At 53.9% G+C, this 24,416-nt stretch overlaps 1 protein-coding gene across 1 annotated transcript in view; it reads left to right on the forward strand.

Annotated features, from left to right (window-relative positions):
- The window catches only part of DNAH3 (dynein axonemal heavy chain 3), a 143,260-nt gene that overhangs the window by 114,499 nt on the left and 4,345 nt on the right, over positions 1 to 24,416 (forward strand). Inside the window, exons 55-64 of the mRNA XM_039840277.1 lie at positions 1,129 to 1,327; positions 4,021 to 6,162; positions 10,050 to 10,275; positions 13,116 to 13,360; positions 14,806 to 14,922; positions 16,937 to 17,091; positions 18,728 to 18,895; positions 20,407 to 20,549; positions 22,739 to 22,943; positions 23,654 to 23,791. Coding sequence (XP_039696211.1) covers positions 1,129 to 1,327; positions 4,021 to 6,162; positions 10,050 to 10,275; positions 13,116 to 13,360; positions 14,806 to 14,922; positions 16,937 to 17,091; positions 18,728 to 18,895; positions 20,407 to 20,549; positions 22,739 to 22,943; positions 23,654 to 23,791 — 3,738 coding nt within the window. The remainder of the gene's footprint in view (positions 1 to 1,128; positions 1,328 to 4,020; positions 6,163 to 10,049; positions 10,276 to 13,115; positions 13,361 to 14,805; positions 14,923 to 16,936; positions 17,092 to 18,727; positions 18,896 to 20,406; positions 20,550 to 22,738; positions 22,944 to 23,653; positions 23,792 to 24,416) is intronic.

Raw genomic sequence — 24,416 nt, forward strand, 5'->3', positions numbered from 1 at the left:
TTCCTTCCTTTTCTCTCTCCCTTTCTTTCCTTCCTTCCTTCCTTCTTTCTTTTTCTTTCTCTCTCTCTTTCTTTCTTTTTTTCCTTCCTTCCACCCTCCCTCACTCCCTCCCAAGTTGGTAATTGGATGACTAAGTAATCTATAAGGTACCTTCTTATTCTGAAAGTCTTATAATGTTAAGCTTTTAAAAAAAATCAAGATAAAATTCACATGCCATCAAGATTCCCCCTTTTAAATTATGCAGTTAAGTGGTTTTGGTCTATTTGGAGTTGTACAGCCATCAGCATGATCTAATTCTAGAACATTTTCATCGCCCCACAAGGAAATCCCATCCCTCCCTGTCCCCTGGCAGCCACTAACCGACTTTCCGCCTCTCTAGATTACCCTTTTCTGCACATTTTATGTAAATGGAACCGTGTAGCCGGTAGCATTTTGTGTCTGGCTTCTTTCACTCAGCATGTTTTCAAGGTTTATCTGTGGTGTTATATGAATAGTACTTCATTCCTTTTTATGGCCGAATAATATTCCATTGTGTTAATTTTGTTTTTAAGTGAAGAAATGATGGACAAAACACACACACTCTCCTTTGCCCAGAGCTCACTACCGAACTCTAGTCTCTATCCCTGTTCCTCACCTTTAAACTCTGACTTTAGACTCCACCGTGTCCCCAGGCTTCACCCCTGACTATCCCTGGCCCCCCGGCCCGACCCCTCGCCATCACTGAACTATACTACATCCGGGACCCTCACCCTCTCCCGCTCTCATGCCTGTTCCTCCCTAGACATGCCCTAACCCTACTCCCATCCGTCACTCATCCCTTAAGCCTCATCCTTCACCAGTGGGTGTGAAGTCACCCACTCATATATCTCTGGGGAATTTGTCAAAGACCAAAAGCTTGATATTTGAAGGACCACAAACCAGGTGAATTCTGAGATGCCCGAGGCAGGCAACCGAGCTGCAGCCCCAAAGGGCCATGCAGGTGTCGTTGGGGCACCTTCCCGGAGCGGTGGCTCTCGGCGGGTGGGGGGTGGGGTCGGAGGGGGACGCTGCCCACTTCCCCAGCTTTCTCCAGGAGCAGAGCTCTGCCCCGCCCTCCAGTGTCCCCTTTGGCCCCTGTGCTCCCCGCAGAACGAGTGCGAAGGGGACCTGGCAGAGGCAATGCCCGCGCTGGAGGCCGCCCTGGCCGCGCTCGACACCCTGAACCCCGCGGACATCTCGCTGGTGAAGTCGATGCAGAACCCCCCAGGCCCCGTCAAGCTGGTCATGGAGAGCATCTGTGTCATGAAAGGGCTGAAACCAGAGAGGAAGCCGGACCCCAGCGGCAGCGGTAACCCCCTGCGCCCAGCCCCCCGACCCCCCGGCCCAGGCCCGTGGGCGGCGTGCAGGGTCCTGAAGAAATGATGAAGGCTCGGGGTATGTGCGGGCACCAGAGCGTGCTTCCACGTCCCTCCACCGTCCTCTCTCCTCTCAGTCAGGGAGATGCGGCTATCGGTAGGGGAGGCCTGGCTGAATCGAGGCCCCTACCTGCAAATCATTGCAAGAATGAAGGTCATGAAGACAAAAGGGCCACGTGGGGCGTGCAAGCACCGAGGGCGGTGTGGTGTGGGCGAGAGGCAGAGGGAGCACGGAGAGCTGGGGGAGGGGGGACCCACGCACGTGGCACCAGATCCAGAGAGACAGGGGAGAGACCCGGGGGAAGGGAAACACAAAAACAGGGGCACCCAGAGGCCGAGAGCGGGAGAGAAACGCAGACAGGCCCAGAGACACAGAGACACATGAATGTAGAGGGTGTGGGGAGGAGAGAGACGAGACGAGGACACAGACACGCAGGGGGAGAGGGGAGAGGCGGAGGTGCGGCCCATGGGCTGGTGGAGAAGGATCGGAGGGAGAGACAAGGGGCAGAGGGAGGCAGACGGAAACAGGAAGGGGAGTGGGGAGGACGGGGCGACTAGAATCCTGAGGCTCAGAAATGGGGAGAAAGGGGTAGGAGAGGGAGGGGGGAGGGAAGAAAGCACCTCATATCATTGAGCTTAGAAGCATTAATAGGTGACTATTTGGTCTCCGTAAAGTTAGAATCTGATGTAGGATCTTGTATAAAAAGTAGTGTCTTAGACTCGAGCAAGAATTCTAGCTCCGGCTCCACACTGATCAGCATTCCGTCTTCCCTGGCTGGTTTGACCGCATGAGGAAGATGCATTGGTGATGTAGAGTGGACAAGCAGGGAGTGGGCTTTACAAGGGGGCCCTTAAGGAAAGCAGCCGACTGCGTGATGAGTCGGCCTGAGCAAGGATGAGCCAGCCGGCACTTCGCCCTGGCCGCACCCTGGAACCACCACGAGCGTGAAGAATGCGGACACCTGCCCTGGTCCCGGTTCCTAGAGATCCTGGTTGCACTGGTCTGGGGTGTGGCCTGAGCACTAGCATTCTTTCACAGCTCCTGGTTGGTTCTGAGGTGTGGCCGGGGTTGAGAACAGCACACAGAGCGTGGCCAGGTCCCGAAAGTCAGTTCTCTTCTTGGATCTTTCATCTGCATCGGGCCCACCGTTTGCCTTTGTCATTTCAAAGTTAACACGAAGCGTGTGTAACCCTCACTTAACCCATGGAATGTCGCCAGTCCGTGGGGACGGAGCAGAAGAGCAGCTGACTTAGTGTTGGGCACCTTGAATTTAAACGAAGCAGATCAAAACCTTCCTGGGGAATTTTTGTTTGATTGCTGTGCTCGCGTTAAGAATAGGACACGCTGGTCCTGTTGTACTTAATACGATGTGTTGAGTACAACCTTTTTTTCGATGAGCCTGAGCTTGACAAGCGTTGACAGCGCCGTGAACCAAAAAGGCCCGCAACCTTTTTCCAACACGTCCACACCAGGAGCACTGCCCCGGGGTGGGACCGGGGCTCACTGGATCAGCCCTTAGCATGGCAGGTGCTGAGGAGAACGAGGGCCCCGCTACATCTGTGGGCAGGCCGTGGACAGCCTTCTTTCCCTTTGCAAGCATCTCCCCACCCACACCCCTTGCTTTCTCTCGGGCCTTACCCACTCGCCCACAAGGACTGATCGGGTTCCCTCCAACCCCTCTCCCAGACTCGAAGAAGAATATTCAAAACGCACGCCCAGGGCTCCTTCACCCTCCTCACATGGCTGAAGGGGAGAAGGGGCCACATCCATTCCACGCACATTTACTGATAACTGAATTTCAGGCACTCTGCCAGAGTATAGCAAATGCAGCAGGAGCTCACAGCTTGGAGGGAGAGGCAGACGATAAAAAGTAAACAAAAAATTCGCAGACTGCAATAAGTACTCTGAAGGGAATGGACGTCCTAGCAGCTGAGATGAAAGAACATGCTGGGAAAGGGTTGGAGGGGCCCGCCGTAGCGAGGGACATCTAGGGAAACCTCTGTGGTAGTGGCTTTAAAAATGAGCCTGGAGTCAGGTCAGGAGCCAGCCAGATGCCACTTGGAGCTTTGGTGACGGGCTCATGGTGGGGGAGCACTGGGGATCATCAAGGAATTAAAGGGAGGGTCCTTCGTGACCGAAGCCCAGGGAGAAAGGCAGAGATGCGGTAGGTGAGGCTGGTGGGCCTCCCAGACCGTAGTGAGGAACCCAGATTGACTTTCTTTAGACTTTATATTTTTAGAGCAGCATTAAGTGATCTTCCCCCCCCCGTCCCCCGTCCGCACACACGCGCAGCCTCCTGTGTTATCGGTGTCCCCCACCCCCTGCCAGGTGGCACGTCTGCTACAACCGATAAACCCACGTTAACGCATCGTCCCGCCCCAAGTCTGCGGTCCACATCCGCACCTGCTGTGGTCTCGTACAGCCTGTGGGTTTGGATAAATGTGTAACGACATGTGTCCGTCATCACGGTATGGTGCAGAGTATTTTCTTTGCTCCAAAACATCCTCTCTAGGAGCACGAATTTTTTTTTTTTGTGCCAAATAGGAGGAGTCAGTCACTACAAGGCTTTAAGTGTTAGCCAGAACGTCTCAATAATAGTCTTGTCTCTGTGTCTCACCCCGACAGGTAAGATGATAGAAGATTACTGGGGGGTATCGAGAAAGATTCTCGGAGATCTGAAATTCCTGGAGAGTCTTAAGACATATGACAAAGACAACGTCCCCCACGCAATCATGAAACGGATCCGGGACAGGTTCATCGACCACCCCGACTTCCAGCCGGCCGTCATTAAAAACGTGTCGTCGGCCTGTGAAGGTCTGTGCAAGTGGGTGAGGGCCATGGAGGTGTACGACCGCGTGGCCAAGGTCGTGGCTCCGAAGCGGGAGCGGCTGAGGGAGGCGGAGGGGAAGCTGGCCACCCAGATGCAGGCGCTGAACCGGAAGCACGCGGAGCTGAAGCTGGTGGAAGGCCGGCTCCAGGCCCTCAATGACGAATTCGAGGAGATGAACACCAAGAAGACGACCTTGGAGGAGAATATCCAGATCTGCTCGCAGAAGCTGATCCGGGCGGAAAAGCTGATCAGCGGTCTTGGGGGAGAGAAGGACAGATGGACAGAAGCCGCCCGGCAGCTGGGGATCCGCTACACGAATCTGACGGGGGACGTGCTGGTGTCCGCGGGGACCGTGGCCTACCTGGGGGCCTTTACCGTGGATTACCGGGCCAACTGCCAGAAGCAGTGGCTGGCCCAGTGCAAGGAGCGCGCCATCCCCGGCTCCAGTGACTTCAGTCTGAGCAGCACGCTCGGGGACCCCGTGAAGACCCGTGCCTGGCAGATGGCCGGGCTGCCCATCGACTCCTTCTCCGTCGATAACGGCATCATCGTGTCCAATTCCAGACGCTGGGCCTTGATGATCGATCCTCAGGGCCAGGCCAATAAGTGGATCAAGAACATGGAGAAGGCGAACAAGCTGTCTGTCACCAAGCTGTCGGACGCCAGCTACGTGCGGACGCTGGAGAATGCTCTGCAGATTGGCACCCCCGTCCTCCTCGAAAACGTGGGAGAGGAGCTGGACGCCTTCATTGAGCCCGTCTTGCTCAAGTCCACGTTCAAGCAGCAGGGCGTCGAGTACATGAGGCTGGGGGAGAACATCATCGAGTACTCCAAGGACTTTAAGTTGTACATCACGACCCGGCTGAGGAACCCGCATTACCTGCCTGAGGTGGCTGTGAAAGTCTGCCTCCTCAACTTCATGATCACCCCCTTGGGCCTCCAAGACCAGCTCCTCGGCATCGTGGCCGCCAAGGAGAAGCCGGAACTGGAAGAGAAGAAGAACAAGCTGATTGTGGAGAGCGCCAGGAACAAGAAGCAGCTGAAGGACATTGAAGATAAGATCTTGGAGGTCCTCTCCCTGTCCGAGGGCAACATCCTCGAGGATGAGACGGCCATCAGGGTTCTGTCGTCCTCGAAACAGCTGTCGGAAGAAATCTCCGAGAAACAGGAAATTGCTTCGTTGACGGAAATGCAGATCGACGAGACGCGGCTGGGCTACAAGCCGGTGGCCGTCCACTCGGCCACCATCTTCTTCTGCATCTCCGACCTGGCCAACATCGAGCCGATGTACCAGTACTCGCTGACGTGGTTCATAGCCCTCTACGTGCACTCCCTGGCCCACAGCCAGAAGAGCGAGACCCTGGCGCAGCGCATCGACTACATCATCGAGCACTTCACCCTCAGCGTCTACAACAACGTCTGCCGCTCTCTGTTCGAGAAGGACAAGCTGCTCTTCTCCCTCCTCCTGACCGTCGGCATCTTGAAAGAGAAAAAGCAGATCGACGAGGAGGTCTGGTACTTCCTTCTCACCGGAGGGGTGGCCCTGGACAACCCCTTCCCCAACCCGGCCCCGCAGTGGCTCTCTGAGAAGGCGTGGGCGGAAGTGGTCCGTGCGTCCGCGCTGCCCGCGCTGCAGGGCCTGAGGGAGCACCTGGAGAAGTACCCTCACGAGTGGAAGCCCATCTACGACTCGGCCTGGCCGCATGAGGAGAACTTCCCCGGCTCTTGGAACTTCCTCCAGGGCCTGGAGAGGATGGTCATCCTGCGTTGCCTGCGGCCCGACAAGATGATCCCGGCCACCCGGCAGCTCATCGCCGAGCGCATGGGCGGTGTGTACGTGGAGGCCCCCACCTTCGACCTGCAGGGCTCCTACGACGACTCCAGCTGCTGCGTTCCGCTGATCTTTGTGCTGTCTCCAGGCGCCGACCCCATGGCAGGTACAGGATGACGGCAGCTCGTCCCTTACGGCAGGGGCGGGGAAGGGAGTCTCAGACTCCAATGGCCTTGAAGGCCAAGCAGTTAATAGTCCAAGGCGGGGCTGGGGCAACCGAAGACGTCTTCTCCTGTCCCAGGGGGCCAGCTGCTTCGCATCACCACCTGGTAACAGGAGCCCGGCGGGGTCAGATCTTTTGATTTTTCGAGAGAAACCAAGAAATGCAGGAATCACCCATTCTCACGTCTTGATAACTCATGCGAATTTTTTTCCGAAGACTTGGCCAGGGCCAAGCCAGGGCTGGGTGTAGGCTGCGAATTTGTTACCTTTGTCTTAAACCATTTTCACTAATTATTGTTTCTCTCAGCTAGGCTTTTCTCTCTTCTTTTAATTTTTAGAATTCTTTGAATAATTAACACTGCCTGTGATAAAAAAAAAAATGCAGAATGGTGTAGGACAGGACTGTGACTCAATGAAGGCCATTTTGCCCCTTCAAGGGTCATTTGGCAAAGGGAGAAAACATTTTCGTTGCCACAACTGTGGGGTGCTACTGACATCTAGTAGATAGAGGCCAAGGATGCTACTAAACACCCACAGTTCCCGAGACACCCCCCACAACCAGGGATTCTCTGGCCCGATGTCGACAGGGCTAGGGCCGAGAAATCCTTGCAGGGCGAAAGGTCCATCCACCTCCTCTCCCTCTCAGAAGTACGCACCGTTGCCCGGTGTGTACCATTCCGGAAATTGTTTGTGCCTGCTGAAAGGTACGCGTTGTTGACAGGAACGGGGTCGTTGTCTGTGCCATTGGGGGGGTCTCAGAGCTCGATTTCCTCTGCTGCTGAATGAAGGAAGCACCAGAAGTGCACGTGACGAGGCCGATGTCCTGTGAAAGCTGTGGGCTTCGCCGCACATCCTGACCCAGCCGCAGAGGACGCCGGGCCCCACCTCTCGAAGGAAGTCAGAGGAGGGAGCTGGAGCGAACTGGCTCCCTTCCCGGGTTCCTGTCAAGCATCCACTCACGACTTCTCGAGCCTCTGCTTTCCAACCTGTGTCCTTTATGCGGCACATTTAAACAAGAGAAGCCACCGGAAACCAGGGCAGGGAAAGTGGGGAGGGGGGAAGGCCAGGACACCGGCTGTAAAATGATGACGACATGCCGAGAGGGGACGGGCCGGTTACATTCAGTGGCATGTGTGGTTTATTCCTGTCCCCACACTGCAGGTCTGCTCGGTGTCAGCTTGGGCAGCCAGGCCATGTGCCCCAGAGGGCCTCGCATCAGGGGGCACGTACCATCTGGTTGTCCCTCCTTGTCTGGTGACAATGGCGAGTGGGCCCAAGCGCTGTCAACGTGAGCCACGCCACCGCCCCCCTCACGGGGTTTACCAGCAGCCTCTCACCCAGCACAGCCATCCTCGGTAACATCCAGGCCCAGCACATGGCCTCGGCCAGTTCAGTCAGTGTTCGTGGGTGAGCCCCGGGCACTGTGTTCGGTGAGGCTTTCGCTAAGTCCTTCATGCGGCTGGTGTTGGGACCCGCTGACCTGGCATTGTTAGCAGCACTGGAAGACTGTCACCTACATCCCCCACTTCCTTAGGGGTCACGGAACGACGATGCTTTAAGGCCGTCATTCTTTCCATATCTGTTAGCCAGAACTCTCTTTTGTCAGCCCTTTGTTTGAAAGGGGCAGACGGAAAAGAATGCTTGGTTCATTCTCCCTACTCATCAGCTTTCAGAATGATGACCTGGTGCCTTCAATGCGTGGATTTTAACATATCGAATGTTTCAGATGTGGTACTGTTTCTTACTCCGCTGTTCTCTTTGATGCTCAGATTATTCGGTCTCTGGCCGTGGAGCCCCTTCAGCCGCCCTTCCTGCATCACCCTTGTGGTTTCTGAGAGCTCCCTCGCTGCCTAGATTCCGTACTTTCCAGGCTCATCTGGGACGCACACTTCTCCAAAGGTCTCCGGTTCATTTAGCGAGTAATGGTGTTTGGAGACCATACCCGAGGTCGCCAGACCGTCCATGACCGCTGGGCAGGCCATCGGTGGCAGGCCTTACTGTCCGCTGCGTCTCTTGTTGGCTGCATCTAACCCGGTCTTTTAATCAGCACTTTGAGTTTTTACCTACAACAACAATGCGTTGCATTCCTGAAAGTTTTATTTGTTTTGTTCTAAATCTGTGTATTTTTTTTTTTTCATAGAACTCTGAATTTTGTTAGACTTTGTGTTTCTTCCTGAATGGTTTTCAGGTATGTTTCTTTTATGGCCTTTTTCAGAGGCTGGAATCACCCAGTAGGGCTGCCACAACAGGTGTCACAGGCTGGGTGGCTTGAACAACAGAAACATATTTCCCTTCCATTCCGGAGCCTGGGAGTCCAAAATCAAGGCATCGGCAGGGTTGGTTTCTGCAGAGGCCTCTCTCCTTGGCCTCTTCTTGGCCATCTTCTTTCTATGTCAACTTCTCCCGTGTCCTCACGTGGTCCTGTCTCTATGAGTGTGCCTGTGTCCCTGTCTCTTCCTCTTATAAGGACATCAGCCATATTGGACTAGGACATACCTTCCCTAAGGACCTTGTTATAATTGACCTGCCTCTTTAAAGACCCTGTCTCCAAACTCGGTCACGTTCTGAAGTCCCGCGAATTAGAATGTCAACGTAGGGATCTGGGGGCACGGCATGGCCCATCGCAGAGGCCACATGCAACCCTCGGGGTGTCCTCCTGAGGGCCGTTTATGCCGACTGTCCCGAACAGTGCCGGACTTCCTCACGTACCTCGTAACTGCTCGTTGTGAGCGCACAGTCAGCAAGCTCTGTCATTCTGTGGGCGCCTCGTCTCCCCTGGCTTTGAGGATTGGAACCACTTTGCCTGTGCATACAGTGGCACCCCAGGGTTTTACCACCCTCAGGCAATTTTATGGGAAATGCCTTGGCTCGGGAATCCCACACCGCTGGGCGGAAGGTACAGCCACACCCTCGTGGCATTCGGCGTAGGCGTGGTGTTTTGATTTCCCACCAGAGGGTTTTTTGTTGATGTTTTCCACTCAGGCTACAGGCCAGTGACAAACTTCCACATTGCTTCTCGAGTCAGTCGCCAGATTCCTGGCCTGCCTCATTGTGAAGGTGCCACCCTTCGAGCATCCTAAATGTATAGAAAAGTCTCGGTTCCAGCGCCCTGTCTCTATCGGGTGCAAAGTTATGTCAACCCTCCCTAGACAAACTCCAACCTCTAGAGCGAGTCAATTAAACATGTTGTCTTTTCATGGTGAAATACTATGCAACCATGAAAAACAATAAGGCCTTTACATCTTTACTGATACAGAAAAGATCTAAGTGAAAAAAGCAAATGTAGTAGTCAACAATTCATGTAGGTATAACAGTACACGTGCATTTATTTAAATGCATAAGCTATAGAAAGATTCACAAAATCTAGTGACCTTGGCTGCTTCCGAGGAAGAGAGAAGTGAAAGAGACTTACTCGACATTCACTGTATAAACACTTGTTTTTCTTAGTTAAAAAAAACTATAAAAACCCAGTTCCTAGTTCTTTGGTTGCATGCTCACCTCTCTAGTTTTGAGTTCTCACTTCATTTCCGGCACCTGGAAATTTCTCTTTCTTTTGTGTAAATTTTTTTTCTTTCACTTTGTGTAAATTTTTTTTTTTTTTAAATGAAGAATGTCTGTGTATTCAGAGCAAAAGAGGAATCGGTAGTATCTTCGTTCACCATCTTACCAGAAGTCTAAAGCTTCTCCAGAGACTTGCTTATTTTGCAATTAACAGAAGCCAGTTCCTCCCGAGCCCAGAATTTTCATGGAACCTCTCCTTCTGTGTTGTGGTTAATATGGTCTTAGCTGGCTTATTCACTCTCAAAAATTCCCCTTTCTTCCCGGTCTCAGGCCTGCTGAAGTTTGCAGACGACCTTGGCATGGGAGGCGCCAAAACAGAGACCGTCTCCCTCGGCCAAGGCCAAGGCCCTGTCGCTGCCAAAATGATCAACACAGCCATCAAAGAAGGGACATGGGTGGTCTTACAGAACTGCCATCTGGCCACAAGCTGGATGCCTGCGCTGGAGAAGATCTGTGAGGAGGTGATTGTCCCTGAGGCCACCAACGTCAGATTCAGGTGAGACGCTGTCGTGCCAATGCCTGTCTCTGCTCCCCACCTCGAGCCAGACCTCGTGCTGGCGGCCAGGGAGGCAGAGACGGACGAGACACAGTTCTAGCTCTCCGCCTCCCAGAGGCAGCCCTGCGACGAATACTGTTCATTCTCTAAGAAGAGCCAGGAGCATAGAGAAAGGAAGGGACGGTCGGGGAAGCCTGGAGGGCGGAGGAATAGGGGTCTGCCAGGAAGGACATCCCAGGCAGAAGGGACTGCATTTGTAAAGCTAAGATGCGCAGTAAGGAAACACTGAGAAGTTGTCCTATGACTCTGGGGCGTACGTCATAAGGAATCGTTGTGGGGAGGTAAAGGAAATGTGCCTGGGAAGGTAGATTAAATGTCAGCCCATCTCAATTTTAAAGATTATTTGTCTTTAAAAAAAAAACAAACCAATCTCACCTGTAGTCTAAGCATCACTGTCCTCGCTCTGTCCGATCTTTCTTGGGCTCTGTGGAATTGTAACCAGGATCAGAAACAGCTCTTTGCTTTTTCAAGGCTGGGCCCGGAGTTGGGATTTACAGAGCAATGACACGGGCCAGACGTCAAAGCCCTTTCCCATCCTGGTGGTCAGCGGTTCCCTCATGCTGGCCAGGGCTCAGGCTGCGGCCCATGGGCCACGTCTGGCCTGCTGCCTCTTGGGTGCGGCTTGCCAGCAAAGAATAGTCTTTACAGTTTTAAGTGGTTGAAAAAAATCGAAAGAATGCTATTTCGTGACGCATGAAAATTATGTGAAATTCAAACTTCAGGGTCCCTAAATGAAGTTTTATTGAAATATAGCCATGCTCGCGTATGTGGTATCTGTGACGCTTTCATGCCACAAGTAGCTGTGACAAGGACCCTGTGGCCTGCAAAGGCTAAAACATTTACTATTTGAACCTTTTCAGGAAAACTTTGCCAACTCCAGCTCTAGGCATCAAAGCTTGCTAAAATTTCCATTTTAGTCAGGTGTTCCAGAAAATTGGAAAGTGTTTAGTGTTTATTTACAAAGCCAGACTAGGCCATAGTTGATTATATACATGTAAGACTCACGTAGGATTCACATAAGAGTTTTGGCGGGGGCAGGGGGATGGTCCATTCGCTTGAAGGATTTTATTTGGTTTACAATGGTGAATTGTTCCATCGACCACCAGTGACACACAATGAAGAAAAAATCATCCATGCCGACATTTAAGGTCTTCTTTATAGAACCCAAAAGTCATGACCTCAAGTGCCCACAGGAGCTGAGAACGTAACCTAAGGGAGTGAGGAGGGTGAGGCACGCGGAACGTTCCAGAGGCCGGGAGCGATCCCCGCGTGCAGTCGGCCTTGGCGCTGGACAGCAGCGGGAGCCGTGGGGACAGCAGTGACCTAGGAGCGGCTACTACCCTATGCCATGAAGGAACGCCCACCTCTCGTGATCAGATTTTCTGATCGTTTTGAAGGGAAGATGGCAGTCTAGAAATTTAAAAGAAAGCCCTAGATTTTAAAAAGTCGGCAACTACTTCAAAAGCGCGTTGCCGCCTTGCGTTGGTTTGCATGGTGTGAGCTGCACGTCAGCCACGTGCAGACCGAGGCCAGGCCTCAGGCCACCCGTTTATGGCCTCTGCCCTCCGCCCTCGGCCCCAGGCCTGGGCCCCCGCGGACAGCCCAGCGAGCCGCGGTACCGCACCTTCCCTCCGCCAGGTGGTGGCTTGGCCCGTGGCCTGTGTCTCTAGTGACTTTCCGTCCCCAGATACACCTGCGGGAAACCTCTCTAATGTCTCGCCAAAGAAAACCCCGCAAAGTGAAACAAAACAGGACATCACAGTGTGTATGCAGCTGGGGCTCAGGAAGGAAAACAAATGAATGAAAAAGCCCGGAGGACAATATGCCAAAACGTTACCAACCCGCAGGTGATAAAACTATAATTTTTTTTTTTTTAATGCAAGTTCCCATTTTTTTGTGCGTGGGCATAGATAAACTTTTATATTTTAGAGGAAGAAATCTTCCATATTTGCAAGGCCCGTCTCAAATGCCATTTCCTCTATGATGGAGGTTAGTAAACGTTTTCCGTAAAAAGCCAGATAGTGGATGCTTTGCGCTCCGCGGGTCACATTGTCCCCATTGCAACTCTGCATGACAGCGGCCGTAAATAACGTGGGCGCGAAGGGGCATCGCCAGGTTCCAAAAACACTGTAGCTGCGAACCCAGGCTGCGGCTCGCGTCAGTCGCTGGCCATCATCTGCAGCCTGGGCTGTCCCCACCCCAGGGACGACCCCTCGTCTGCCCCTGGACCCCACGGCACATCATGCCCTGCCTCCCCCGGCCTGCACTCTCGGTTCTATGATGCCCGGTGCTAGCGCATTCTGTCTGCTTGTCCTGTCTCCGCGGCACGGCCCCGCTCCCCACCCCCCAGCAGCGAGGCCGCGAGCGTCTGGGAGCCAGAAACCAGGCTTTGCTCGCTTCGGCCACCCCTGGGGTGCCAGGTGTGGGCCAGAGCAGGTGCTTGGCGAGCCCGGGAATGACGGGCTGTGGCATGGTGCTCAGGACAGCGGTTGGGAGCCGTGGAGCCCCGCGACCACGTCTCAGTTCAGCTGCTTCTACGTGGCATAAAAACGCCGCTCGAAGCCTCCACGCCTCTGCTGCTCGCTGACGAAGGGGGTCACAAGCCCCTCCCCCTCAGTGGCTGTGAGGACGGAAGTCCACAAGGGACATCGAATTCTTAGCAGGGGGTTTGGCATCTACTAGTGCTTAATAAGTAGTAGATATTTTGCTGTTGTTGTTGTTACCTTTTCTAGTTTAACTCATTGCATCGCTCTAACTAGTTAGGTCTGTTGTCCTTCCAGACTCTGGTTAACCAGCTATCCGTCGGAGAAGTTTCCGGTCAGCATCCTCCAGAACGGGATCAAAATGACCAACGAGCCCCCCAAAGGGCTCCGGGCCAACCTCTTACGCTCCTACCTCAACGACCCCATCTCGGACCCTGTGTTCTTCCAGAGCTGCACCAAACCCGTGATGTGGCAAAAGCTGATGTTTGGTCTCTGCTTCTTCCACGCCATCGTGCAGGAGAGGAGGAACTTCGGGCCCCTGGGTGAGAGGCGGCAGCGCGCCCAGGTGCCACCGAAATGCTGGGAGGGGGGGTGTGTTCCCCGTGATACCTGGGACACGCTTATGCTAAACGTGATTCGTTGTTCATCTGAGATTCAAATTTTACCAAGGTCCGGTGTTTTTATTTGGTAAACCTGGTAGCCCTATACCAGGCCACTGTCAGCGTCAGGGAAAGAGGCGTTCCTTCAGAATCGGAGGTCCCCTAGTTACTGAAATGATGCAATCCCGAGAGGCGTGTGGGCCCAGCATAGGTACCAGGGCCATTCTCCAGGGAGCTGTCATGAGGTGATTTGTGACATTTTAGGTAGCTCTCTTTACACGTGCTTAACAACGAAAGAAACACAGCTGGGACATTCGTCTGTGCTTCTTGAAAAAATAAAAATAAATTTCTTCATTTACGTACCAATCCATGGCTTAACTCTGACCTGATGCTTGTGTTAGAGCAGATCATCAAACTGCCGAAAACAGATCCTGTGTCATCGTGCTTTTAAGGCTGGCTGACCCTCCCCTAACCTGTGAGCTGCCTCTGAATCTGTCCAGCAGCCTCGAGTGACCCACTTCAGGTCACTTTGCGTTAGGGACGGAGGCAGACCGTCCTCTGGCTGGTTCTCTGAGCAGCGTCTTCCTTCTGCACACCTCAGTCCGGTCGGGTCCCCGGGCCGCCCGGCCCGTCCACAAGAGGGGTGCAGGAACGAGACGGCCAGGGCGGAGGCGCCTGCCTTTCACACGCCACGCTCTCCCTCCAGGCCAGGCCTCCAAAACCCATGCAGGTTTCGCTTGCAGCCAACCGCCCAGATGTGTATTGTTTGCCAGGATAGATTTTTTTTTTTATTGTGCTATATTTTTCATTTGAACGTGAATGTTTAGGAGGAAACGAAACGTTTCTATTGGGCACAGGTCCCACCGTCCCCTGCTTCTCACCCAGGCCCAAGTCACGCAGTTATGTCATTTATCGGCCCCACTGGGCACTGATTATCGTATCCTTGGAAACGTAAGAGGTAGCTTCTTTAAGGCCAGCCATTCACTTCTCCCGTGACCACAAAGAGGGGGCTTCTCAAAGCTGGCTTCATCCTGCCGCCCTGTCGTAGACACTGCTCTCTAGCTAGGCCGCAGTGTTATTTTTGGAGCCCCGTGCGTTACCTGGTGTCCCACCACGGCAAGTAAATTCTCAGCCTACAAACCCCAGGGTGTTGACACCTTCCCTCCCAAACAGGGAACCCACAGGACATTGCTTTTGGAGCAGATGCTTCCTCAGGCGGTGTGGCTCCCATGTTGGCAGTGAAGCTAACGGTTGGCCCGGTGCTTGACAGCACAGGGCTGAAGGGCCCTTGGTCCCTACTGGCACTTAACTCCGCCAGTGCCACCCCCAAGTGGCACCACTGAGCATGCCCAGCCCGGCAGCCTCTGACCCTTCTCCACCTCGTGCAGGTTGGAACATCCCATATGAATTCAACGAGTCGGACCTGAGGATCAGCATGCGGCAGATCCAGATGTTTCTGAACGAGTACAAGGAGGTGCCGTTTGAGGCTCTGACCTACTTGACAGGTGTGTATGGGAGGGGCCGGTGCAGCCGGGGAACTCCAGGATCTTGCCCTCCCTCCCTCGACTCCCCTGCTGCATCTCCAAGCGTGTATTTACTCCCCCATTCTTTCAACAATCATCGAGCTCTTACCAATGCTGGCCGCCATGCTGGATGATGTTTTTAAAAAAAAAACAGCAGCAAAATTAAGATATAGTTTCTATCCTCAAATGGTTCACAAGGAGAAAAATATTATTAAAAAAAAAATGACAATGCAGTGATGAGTTCGACAAGAGAAACACTTGTAAAGTAGAAAGGCAGCCGATGATTAAATCTCAGGGATGGAGCAGGGGATAATCACTGATGAAGGCAGGAAGATGGGTTTGGAGGGCTGAGTAGGAATTTTATAAATGGGGAAGGGGGGAGACGTGGGAGGGGGTGAAGGGTGGGGCCCTGAGGCAAAACTCACTGTTTTGTGTTAAAGCAATCCAATCAGCAATCCAACCAGCAACCTTAGATAAGGCGGAAGCAGCCCTCAGGATAAACTAGAGAAGAGGTGCTAAGTGAATGGAGTGTCACTAGCAGAGGTCAAAATGCAGCCAGTGGGGACCCAGCAGCTTCAGGGTCCCCCCGCCCAAGCTCCTTCCTGAGTCCCTCCCCCCCCCACCCCGAAGGTTCTTGTCTGGATTAGCTACCCATGCCTGTGGCAGGCACTTTATATCCATTGAAACACCCAAACCTGTAGAAAAATTTTGTAAGAATTTATTTGAGCCAAATAGAGGGTATACCTGGACTCAAGAACTCGACAGACTGAAACAAAGGCTTCTCAGAATAACAGTTTGCAGCGGAAGATGCCTTGAAAGTGGGAGGAAGCAGGGTGGGGATGGGATTATAGGGTAACAAGATTATTCTCTGTCTGTCTGTCTTTGCCTCTGTCTCTCTCTCTCCCTCGAGGGTGGTTATGGCTTATTGCAAAGGCGCGTTAACCTAGATGCACAGAAAGCATCGATGGTGCTTGCAGAAGGCAAAGAGGGGCCTTTTACTACAGGAGTTACAGGCCTGGGGCGTGACCGCCCTCCGTGGCCTGCCCTGCGAGGAACTCATGATGTATCTCCCTGTGAGGTGGCTTTCCGTGGGACCCTTTTCATCTCCAGCGTGATCAGTGTGTGGTCTCACAGCCATCTGTGAGCTCCATGTTGTAGCCCCACTTTATGGGGGACGAGACTGAGGCTTAACAGCCGTGGTTCTTGACCGTCGTGGGTGGTTTTGCCCCCCAGGGAGGGGACATTGGCAAAGTCTGGAGACATTTTTAATTGTCGGGCTAAATAGGGGCGCTGTTGGGTAGCGGCCAGGGATGGCGTGCACGGGACGACCCCCTGCAACACAGAACACTGCAGACTGGTGTCAGCGGTGCCGAGGCCGGGAAATCCTGCTCTCGGGTGATTACGTTCGGCTACAGGTCTCGCGGACCTTCCCTCGGCACAATGTCCCCTAACACGAAACTCTGAGCGACACACGCAGCGTGCTGGTCTGTTGAAGGAGCGAGCCATGTTCCCACCGTTGCCAGGCAGAAGCACAGGTGCACGGTAGTCAGGGACAGTGCCAGCCACTGCCGTTCAGACCCCGCTGCTCAGCCCGCGTGGGCTAGCTAGGCCGAGGTGACCAGCAGTCCCCAGACCTCAAGGGTGCGAGACATCAAAGATCCCTTCTTGCCCACTCTACGTGTCCAGCGTGGATCGGCCAAGGTCTGGAAGACGCCTGAATATTAATAGTTACCTTTGGTGGAATTGTTGGTGATTGTACTGCTTCTCTTTCAGTTTATCTCTATTTCCTAATTTCTAATGTGGTGAACGTGGATTGTTTTTGTAAAGACCGTAACACCAAAAAGGCCTGGTCCCATCCCAGGCCGCGTGTGGTTTCAGCCCCCCTGGATCCCAGCAGAGCACCTGGGCTCGAAGAATCAGTCCTGTCAGAGGTTAATAACCAAGTTCATTGTGACCGTCCCTGGGCTCAACTCCTTCCTCTGCCCGTTGTCCCCAGGGGAGTGTAATTACGGAGGCAGAGTGACCGATGACAAAGACCGGCGTCTCCTGCTGTCCCTTCTGTCCACGTTCTACTGTAAGGAAATCGAGCAGGACCATTACTATGTTGCTCCTGGAGACACTTACTACATCCCTCCCCACGGCTCCTATCAGGTGAGGGGGCGGGGAGGAAGAGGCCCCTCTGTCCCCCAGGGCATCTCAGCCATCTCCCTGTGGCTAGAGGCTGTAGTGCAGCCAAAGAGGGCCCAGGGGTAGCCTTGAGCTTGCAGATTTGGGTCCATAAGCTATTTCCAATATTCCAGAAAGCCTACAGGAGAGACATCATTGCTGTATAATGAATACTGGGTACTTGGTAGACAAGGTCTTCGAAAATCTGAGGTCCATCTGCGTGGTGGGGAAGGGCGTTAGAGTGAAGCTTTGTAGTAGACCGGCTGAGAAGTGCTACTTGAAATCAAAGGTTCAGAAGGTGGCAAAGGAAGGGACCAGAACACTGGATGGGGCGAGAGAGAGGAGAGGAGGAAACGAGAAATCAAGGGAGGATGGAAGGGGCTTCTTTTATTGCACCCCTTTTCTATGCCAAGGCCTTGCCCCTCATAACCTTGCCCCTCATAACCTCGTCTGTCTCCCCATCGACAGATTGGGGAACGGGTTTCAGGCTCGAGGTTACACACTCACTTTGTGTCGGGACTGGATCCACATCCAGCTCTGTCTGACCCTAAAGCCAGAAAACACAGAAGAGCTTGGGATGTGTTCACCCAGTGTGCATGCGTGCGCACGTGTGTGCGTATGTGCGTGAGTGTGTATGAGAGCATGTGTATGTGTGTACGTATGTGTGCATGCATGTGTGCACACATGTGGATGTGAGTGTGAGTACATGTCTGTGTGTGTATCTGAGATCGTGTGTGTATGCACGTGTATGTGTATGTGTGTGCATATCCGAGCATGTGTATGGATGTATATGTGTGAGTACGTGTGTCTGTGTGTACATGTGTGTGTTGTATGTTATACATAGACAGGTGGTGCAAGACCAACGTAGTGCACGTGAGTCCTCAGGAGCACACACATACGTGGGTTTGTGTCCGAGGATTGTGCAGTGATTCCAGGCATGCATGTGTGTGTTGCAGCACATGTATGTGTGTGCAGTGGAATGTCCCGCGATGCGTGTGGATGTGTGTGTGTGTCCGTGTATCTGATAACAGGCGGCATCACCGTGTATGCGTTGGCGCACGACAGTAGTCCGCATCAACGGGATGTGTGCGGATGCGTGTGGCCCCTGAGGTACATGGTGCAGTGTACGCGGTAAAAGGCATGTCCGCACATGTGCGCGACGTGAGGGTGGCGCATGAACACGTAGGTCTCAGGTCTGTGTGGCAATATTGCAGACATACGATGTTGTATGATGATGGCGCGGCAACACCCGCATGACCGCATGGGTGCATGTGAGCAACGCGGTGTCCGCGTGTGCAATGCGGGCAGCGGTGGTGGTACGTACGCACATCCAGCATGTGTGTGGATGAGGGCGGCTGTGAGCGCACGGTGTCCTGGTGTACATATTTATGTGCGTGCAGGCATTGCAGTGCAACGCCCGCAATACGTGTGGATGCGGGCACGCAGAGTATTACGTGTCCGTGCTTTTGGGTGTGTGTAACGCGATGGCGTGTTACGGCTGCGGCGTGTAACCCATAACCGATCCAGTGTGATCCCGTCCGAATAATGGTCTGGCCAGGCCCTGACTGACCGGTCGGGCCCCAAGTGACCCACGTGTGTCAGCTGAAGGCTTCCCTTCCAGTCCTACATCGAGTACCTCCGGAGCCTTCCCATCACGGCCCACCCAGAGGTGTTTGGCCTGCACGAGAATGCCGACATCACCAAGGACAACCAGGAGACCAACCAGCTGTTTCAGGGGGTGCTGCTGACCCTGCCCAGGCAGTCGGCGGGGAGTGGCAAATCCCCTCAGGTAACTGGACGCGAATCCAGTTCGCAGGCTGTTTTCTCTCTGGGGGGTGGGGTGCACGGATGGCGGGTGACAGCCACGCAGGCGGGGAAGCGGAGGCAGGAGGGAGTACAGCCCCCGGAGCGGGGGGCAGACCCACGGAGGGGGCACGGTGGCTCTGGTGCTCCTGCCGCGTGTCCTCAGATGCAGAGCTGGAGGGGCACCGGTGCTTCCAGGATGCCAGCTCCTCCTGTGTCCCCGGCAGGGCCCGTGGCTACGCCCACACGTCACCTCCACTCCACTCACGTGGTATTTAAAAACCAACTATGTTTGGCTTAAAATCATTTATTTCAAAAATTGCACATCGGTATCATAAATTCCAAGCCCAGCGCCATTTCCAGAACGCCATGGCAGCTACGAAAAGAAGACAAGCCGGGCCGTCACTGGGTTCTTCCCAGACGATGCCACCGAGGCCTTGCTGGCTTCTTGCGAAAGCAGGTGTCCAGACTGTCGGTTAGCACTGACCTGAGACTTTCTCCTTGAAGGAGGTAGAAAGAAAAAGGTATCCGAAGCTTGCAAGGAGGGCGACTTTATGGCCGTGTGGTTCAGCACTATTGGCTTCATGTCCCAGAAGCTCCTGGAACCCTTCTGGGTGCCTCTCGTGGTCAGTCCACGCTTCGTGAGGCACTGACCCTTCCCTTCTGCTCAGTCCACAGACAAGGGCGACATGAGCACTGCAAGGGGAAGTGACCTGCTTCACGATGTCCACAGACTCGGGGACAGAGGCAGGCCCCGAAGCCCCGGCTCCAGATCCCAGCACGCCCTCCTCCTCCCTCCCCCAGCTTCCTCGCCCCGCCTCGCTGGCCCCTCTCAGCTGTGGGTTTTGTGCATTCGGTTTCTTGATTTGGTTCTCAGTGCCAGAAGTAGTCATAGCTGTGAGGATAAAGCAGTAGATTGGGGGGGGGGCCTCGACTTAGGGGTAGAAATCCCCCTCGCAGTGGGAAGTGCACGAGGAGTGTGTACCTCGCAGGGCGTAGGATGGCAGAGCCCACACCCAGGCCCTGCTCTTGCTGTTCCTCTGGGTCTGTCCCCTCCCCAGCTGGCTGGCCAAGCCCACTGCTCAATGATAAGGCATGGCCTCCTGCCTTCCCAGGTGTCCCTGTCACTGAGCAAGAGTCCCATCTCAAGCACCAGCTGGCCTGAGGCCACCTGGCTGGGGCGGAGCAGGAAGGCCCTGCCTGGCCCTTGGGCGCTTGCTCCAGGTTTTTACTTCTTAGGCCAAAGGGTGATGTCCCCCCCCACCCCACCCCCACCCACCAAGGCTGGTGGGGGTTTGTTCCCTCCCCGCTTCCCCCTCCACCCCCTCCACCCGCTCCACCCGTCCCTTCTCCTGTGGGACTGGCTTCTGTAGGAGTGTTCCTGGGAAGGGCCCACGGACTGTGTTTAAAAAGACAAATGCAGACGGCTTCAGGTTTACCCAGACAGAACCACAGGCCACGGGCTTGTTTCTCATTCACGTCTCTCTTGCATTTAAGGAGGTGATTGAGGAGCTGGCCCACGACATCCTCTCCAAACTTCCCGACGACTTTGACCTGGAGAGGGTCATGAAGTTGTACCCAGTGGTCTATGAAGAATCCATGAACACCGTCCTGAGGCAGGAGCTCATCAGATTCAACAGGTGGGCCGGATGGGCTCTACTTAAACCCTGGGAGTTGGGGTGCGAGGGCCGGGGGTCTAATGGGGTAGCTGGGAGGAAAGGGTTTGCCCCGCCCACAGGGAGGGCTGCAAATCAGGCCATCCCAACACACGCCGGCCCAGGGTTAAATCATTCCTCTGCCATTCAGTCATGAGACATCTGCAGAGTCAAGTTAAAACCACTGCCACGTATAGGCTGATAGTAACCGTCAGCATCAGCGCCAGGCCGGTTGAGCCCTCGGAGCGTGGGTTTGCCTCCAGCCACACGACAGTCTTCTGAAATGTGCACAGTTAGTAAACCCTCCACCACTATTTTACGAATGAGGAAACAGAGACCCGGAAGGGTTAAGTGCAAGGTCCCATGGGCATTCAGTGGCAGAACTGAGTTTGCCCCCAGGCTGTCTGGTTCCAGAGCCCAGGCACTTAGCCAGTATGTGAAATTGGGGTAAATGGAGCAAGGCGAGGGGAGAAGGCCAGCCACCCCCTGCCTCGCCCCCGGCCGGCCACGGGCTCCCGCCCCGCTTCCGCAGTTACCGTGGCGTAGAGCCTCGTGAGATCATCTTAATTCACTTACAAATGGTCGAAGCTGAAGGGCTCCCAGAGGCGCCATGGGCCGGAGGAGGAAGCTCATGGCTTGTGCATCTAAGTACAGGTTCTCACTGCTCCGGACGCTCCCCGTGCGGCTGCCGCCATTTGCCTCGTTACTTGTCGCTCAGTTTTATGGACAGCTCTGACTTCAAAGGACTAGGGGACTGGAAGGATGTCCTCTAAGAATTTCTTGGCTTTCTCGGCCTCAGGGTTCCTCTCTAGAGTTCTTTGGCAGGGCGGGATGTAGTTCTCAGTCACCCAGACACCGGGCATAAAGGCTTCCGTTCCTTGCTGAGGTCACTGGAGCTCTTCCTTGGTGGCTGCAGGGGCCTGCACTGGACTTTGCCACTGGCCCTTGTAACACAAGCGAGCAGGGTGACAGCAGTCTCGTTTTCCAATGAAGGTCAGGTTTAATCACATCAGACAACATCTTAATGTTCCTCCCGCTCCCTGTTTCGGCCTCTGCACCCAGTGTTGTGAGAAGCCCCGAAAAGCCTAGGTGACGGTTCAGCCTCCGATTCGGGGGAGCCATTATTGTGTCTCCTGGGGCAAATGCTCCTTCCTTGGGTACTAAAAACCTGGAAGCTAGTGGAGCTCCTAGTAGCTAGAGAAGGAAAACTTTTGCACGCAGGTCTTCAGGGATTGGAGTTAGAGGTGTGCGGTATAACCCCTCGGATGGCGGCTTTGCCCTTGCTGCCTCCGCTAGCACGTGCGCCAGGTGGCTCAACCTGAAATGGCTCAACGTGGCTCAACCTGAAATCCCTCTTAATGCGAACATTTAGTGCTTGTGCGTCCGGAAGCTCTTTCTGGCATTTGATCAATTCTCGTGTCCATTTGGCTGGGATTTCACAAGCCTTTGGAGGGGACGAGGCCTCTCTCCTGGCCGATTCTTTGTCACGCTCAGGTGCCTTCCCTCTGGGCGTGGCTGGGCCTCGTCACCCAGAAGCCAGATAGGAGAGCGGGCAACCTCGGCACCTCCCCAGCTGCCTTCTCTCAGGGGTGTACCTCGTCGTCTATACAAAGAACAACTTTGGCAGAATAGATCAAAACCCTGAAAATTGCATTACCCTTTGACCTAAAAGTTCTGCTTTTAGTAAGAAGATATTTATACATGGCCACAAGATCGCTACAAATGGGTGCTCCTTGCGATGTTGTTTACAGTGGCAATAGTCTAGAAGAAGTCAGTTTCAGCAAAGGGAGAACAGAATCGTTAAATAAGACGCGATACCTTGCAGTCATTAAAAAGCCATTAAAGAGATGATGCAAGGCTCTTGAGTTGGGAAGAAGATTCCTATGAACTGAGTGAAAAACATCACAAAAAAATTCATTACATAGCATGATCCCATTAAAAAATAATTTGTGTTTACATACAGAAAAATCTGGAAAGCTATATGTCCATCCAAGTAACCTTTAGGGGGAAGAGGATGGGTGATTTAATTTTTTCTCATCTCGGTAAGTTTTCTCCCACGCATGTACACGTTGACTGTCCGACCTCTTCGAGGCGGGAACCGTGGAAGGGGACCTGGGGACGGTATGCCTGAGGCCCTGACGAGCGGAGCTGAGCTGGCTCCTTTGTCCCCACAGGCTGACCAAAGTGGTTCGTAAAAGCCTTGTCAGCCTTGGCCGAGCCATTAAGGGGCAAGTCCTGATGTCCTCGGAGCTGGAGGACGTCTTCGACAGCGTGCTCGTGGGTAAAGTACCAGCCATGTGGATGGCCAAGTCCTACCCGTCACTGAAGGCCCTGGGGGGCTATGTGGCCGACCTGCTGGCCCGCCTGGCCTTCTTCCAGGTACGGGGGGTCAGGGTGACTGGGCACCTGGCTCATGTAGGTGAACAGTACATTCTGAGACGACAGACGAGAGGTGGGGGCGGGGGTGGGGGCGCGGTGTGCAGAGGAGGACACGCTGGGCCGAGCTCCTACGGGAACAGGCTTCCCAGAGTTGCGGGCAGGAAGGGAGACTTTTCAAAATTCTTGGAAAGCTTAGAGCCTACGGGAAAAGGAGCAGGCACTGTCGCAAATGTCGCGAACTGGTCGCTCATGCGCCAGATTTGCTAGAAGAAGGTGTATTTGGTTTTGTAACCCGGTAATTTGAAAATTTTTTGAGGTAGCATGTAAATATTGGGTTATTACACCTAAAAATCAAGAAAGTTTTGATTTCTTGCAAAAAAAGGGAAGGCACGAAACAATGGACGTGCCTTCCTGTTTGGCAGCCATCGCCGGAGAAGGTGGCTAGCGCTCAGTGGACATGGGGCCCCTGTCCCCCACTGCTCTGTGTGTCCCTGGCCCCCGTTTGCCCCTGGGCTGTTCCCAAAGCAGAAACAAACCTTTGTACCTTCATTTCAAAAGTGGGAAAATGTAAATTACAATGAGAGGGCTGCCTGCGCCAAGGAAAATCAGAATAAAGTGAATTTCTTAGTGGGGACTCATTTCTGTTGCCTGCCTTTGAATGACCTCCGACGTCACGCTGACTTGGGGTCTGTCCCTCTGCGGCTCTGCAGGACTGGATTGACGGCGGGCCTCCCGTGGTCTTCTGGATATCCGGCTTCTACTTCACACAGTCCTTTCTGACGGGCGTCTCTCAGAATTACGCCCGGAGACACACCATCCCCATCGACCACATTGGGTTTGAGTTCGAGGTAGGCGTACTTTGGGTCGGGCCCACTCCAGGGGTCGGCCAGAGAAAGCCAGTATTGGCCATGTCCTTATTGGTCCTAACATTTGCGTGTGCGAAGGCCCGGATGCCTCTGAGATGCTCCGAATGACGCCTTAGCATGACCTAACGGGGCTCCGGAAGGTATTCCCGACAGACTCGGAGTCCGCCAAGGCTTTGTCTCCGTGTATGTAAAACGGAATCTTTACAGAGGAAAGCTCTGCGCTCGTCCTGCCAAGAGAAATGAAAACACCCGCTATGCCACGTGTTCAGCGTGGCGGACTCCTCACCGGGGAGGGTGTCGTTGGGCGTGGGTAGTCATGTGCTTGGCATAGGTTAAAGGACATGCCTGTGGCCAAGCATCGCCCTGTCCATACTACAGGTGGGCTGTTACGTAGAGCACCGTGGGAAGACCCTCTGAGAGCATCCGGTTCAGAGGTCATGGACTGGTGGCCCCAGGTCTCAGTTTGTGAATAAACTTAACTCGATGGGCCTGTGAGGACAATGTCAAACCACAATTAATGCCATAAGAAAACAGAATGACCGGTGCAAACATTGGAAAAAAGATAAAATCCTCTTTTTTTGATGTAGGAATGATTATGTATCTAGAA

The sequence above is a fragment of the Pteropus medius genome, unplaced genomic scaffold (assembly GCF_902729225.1).
Source record: "Pteropus medius unplaced genomic scaffold, Ma_sr-lr_union100, whole genome shotgun sequence".
Taxonomy (NCBI): Eukaryota; Metazoa; Chordata; class Mammalia; order Chiroptera; family Pteropodidae; genus Pteropus; species Pteropus medius.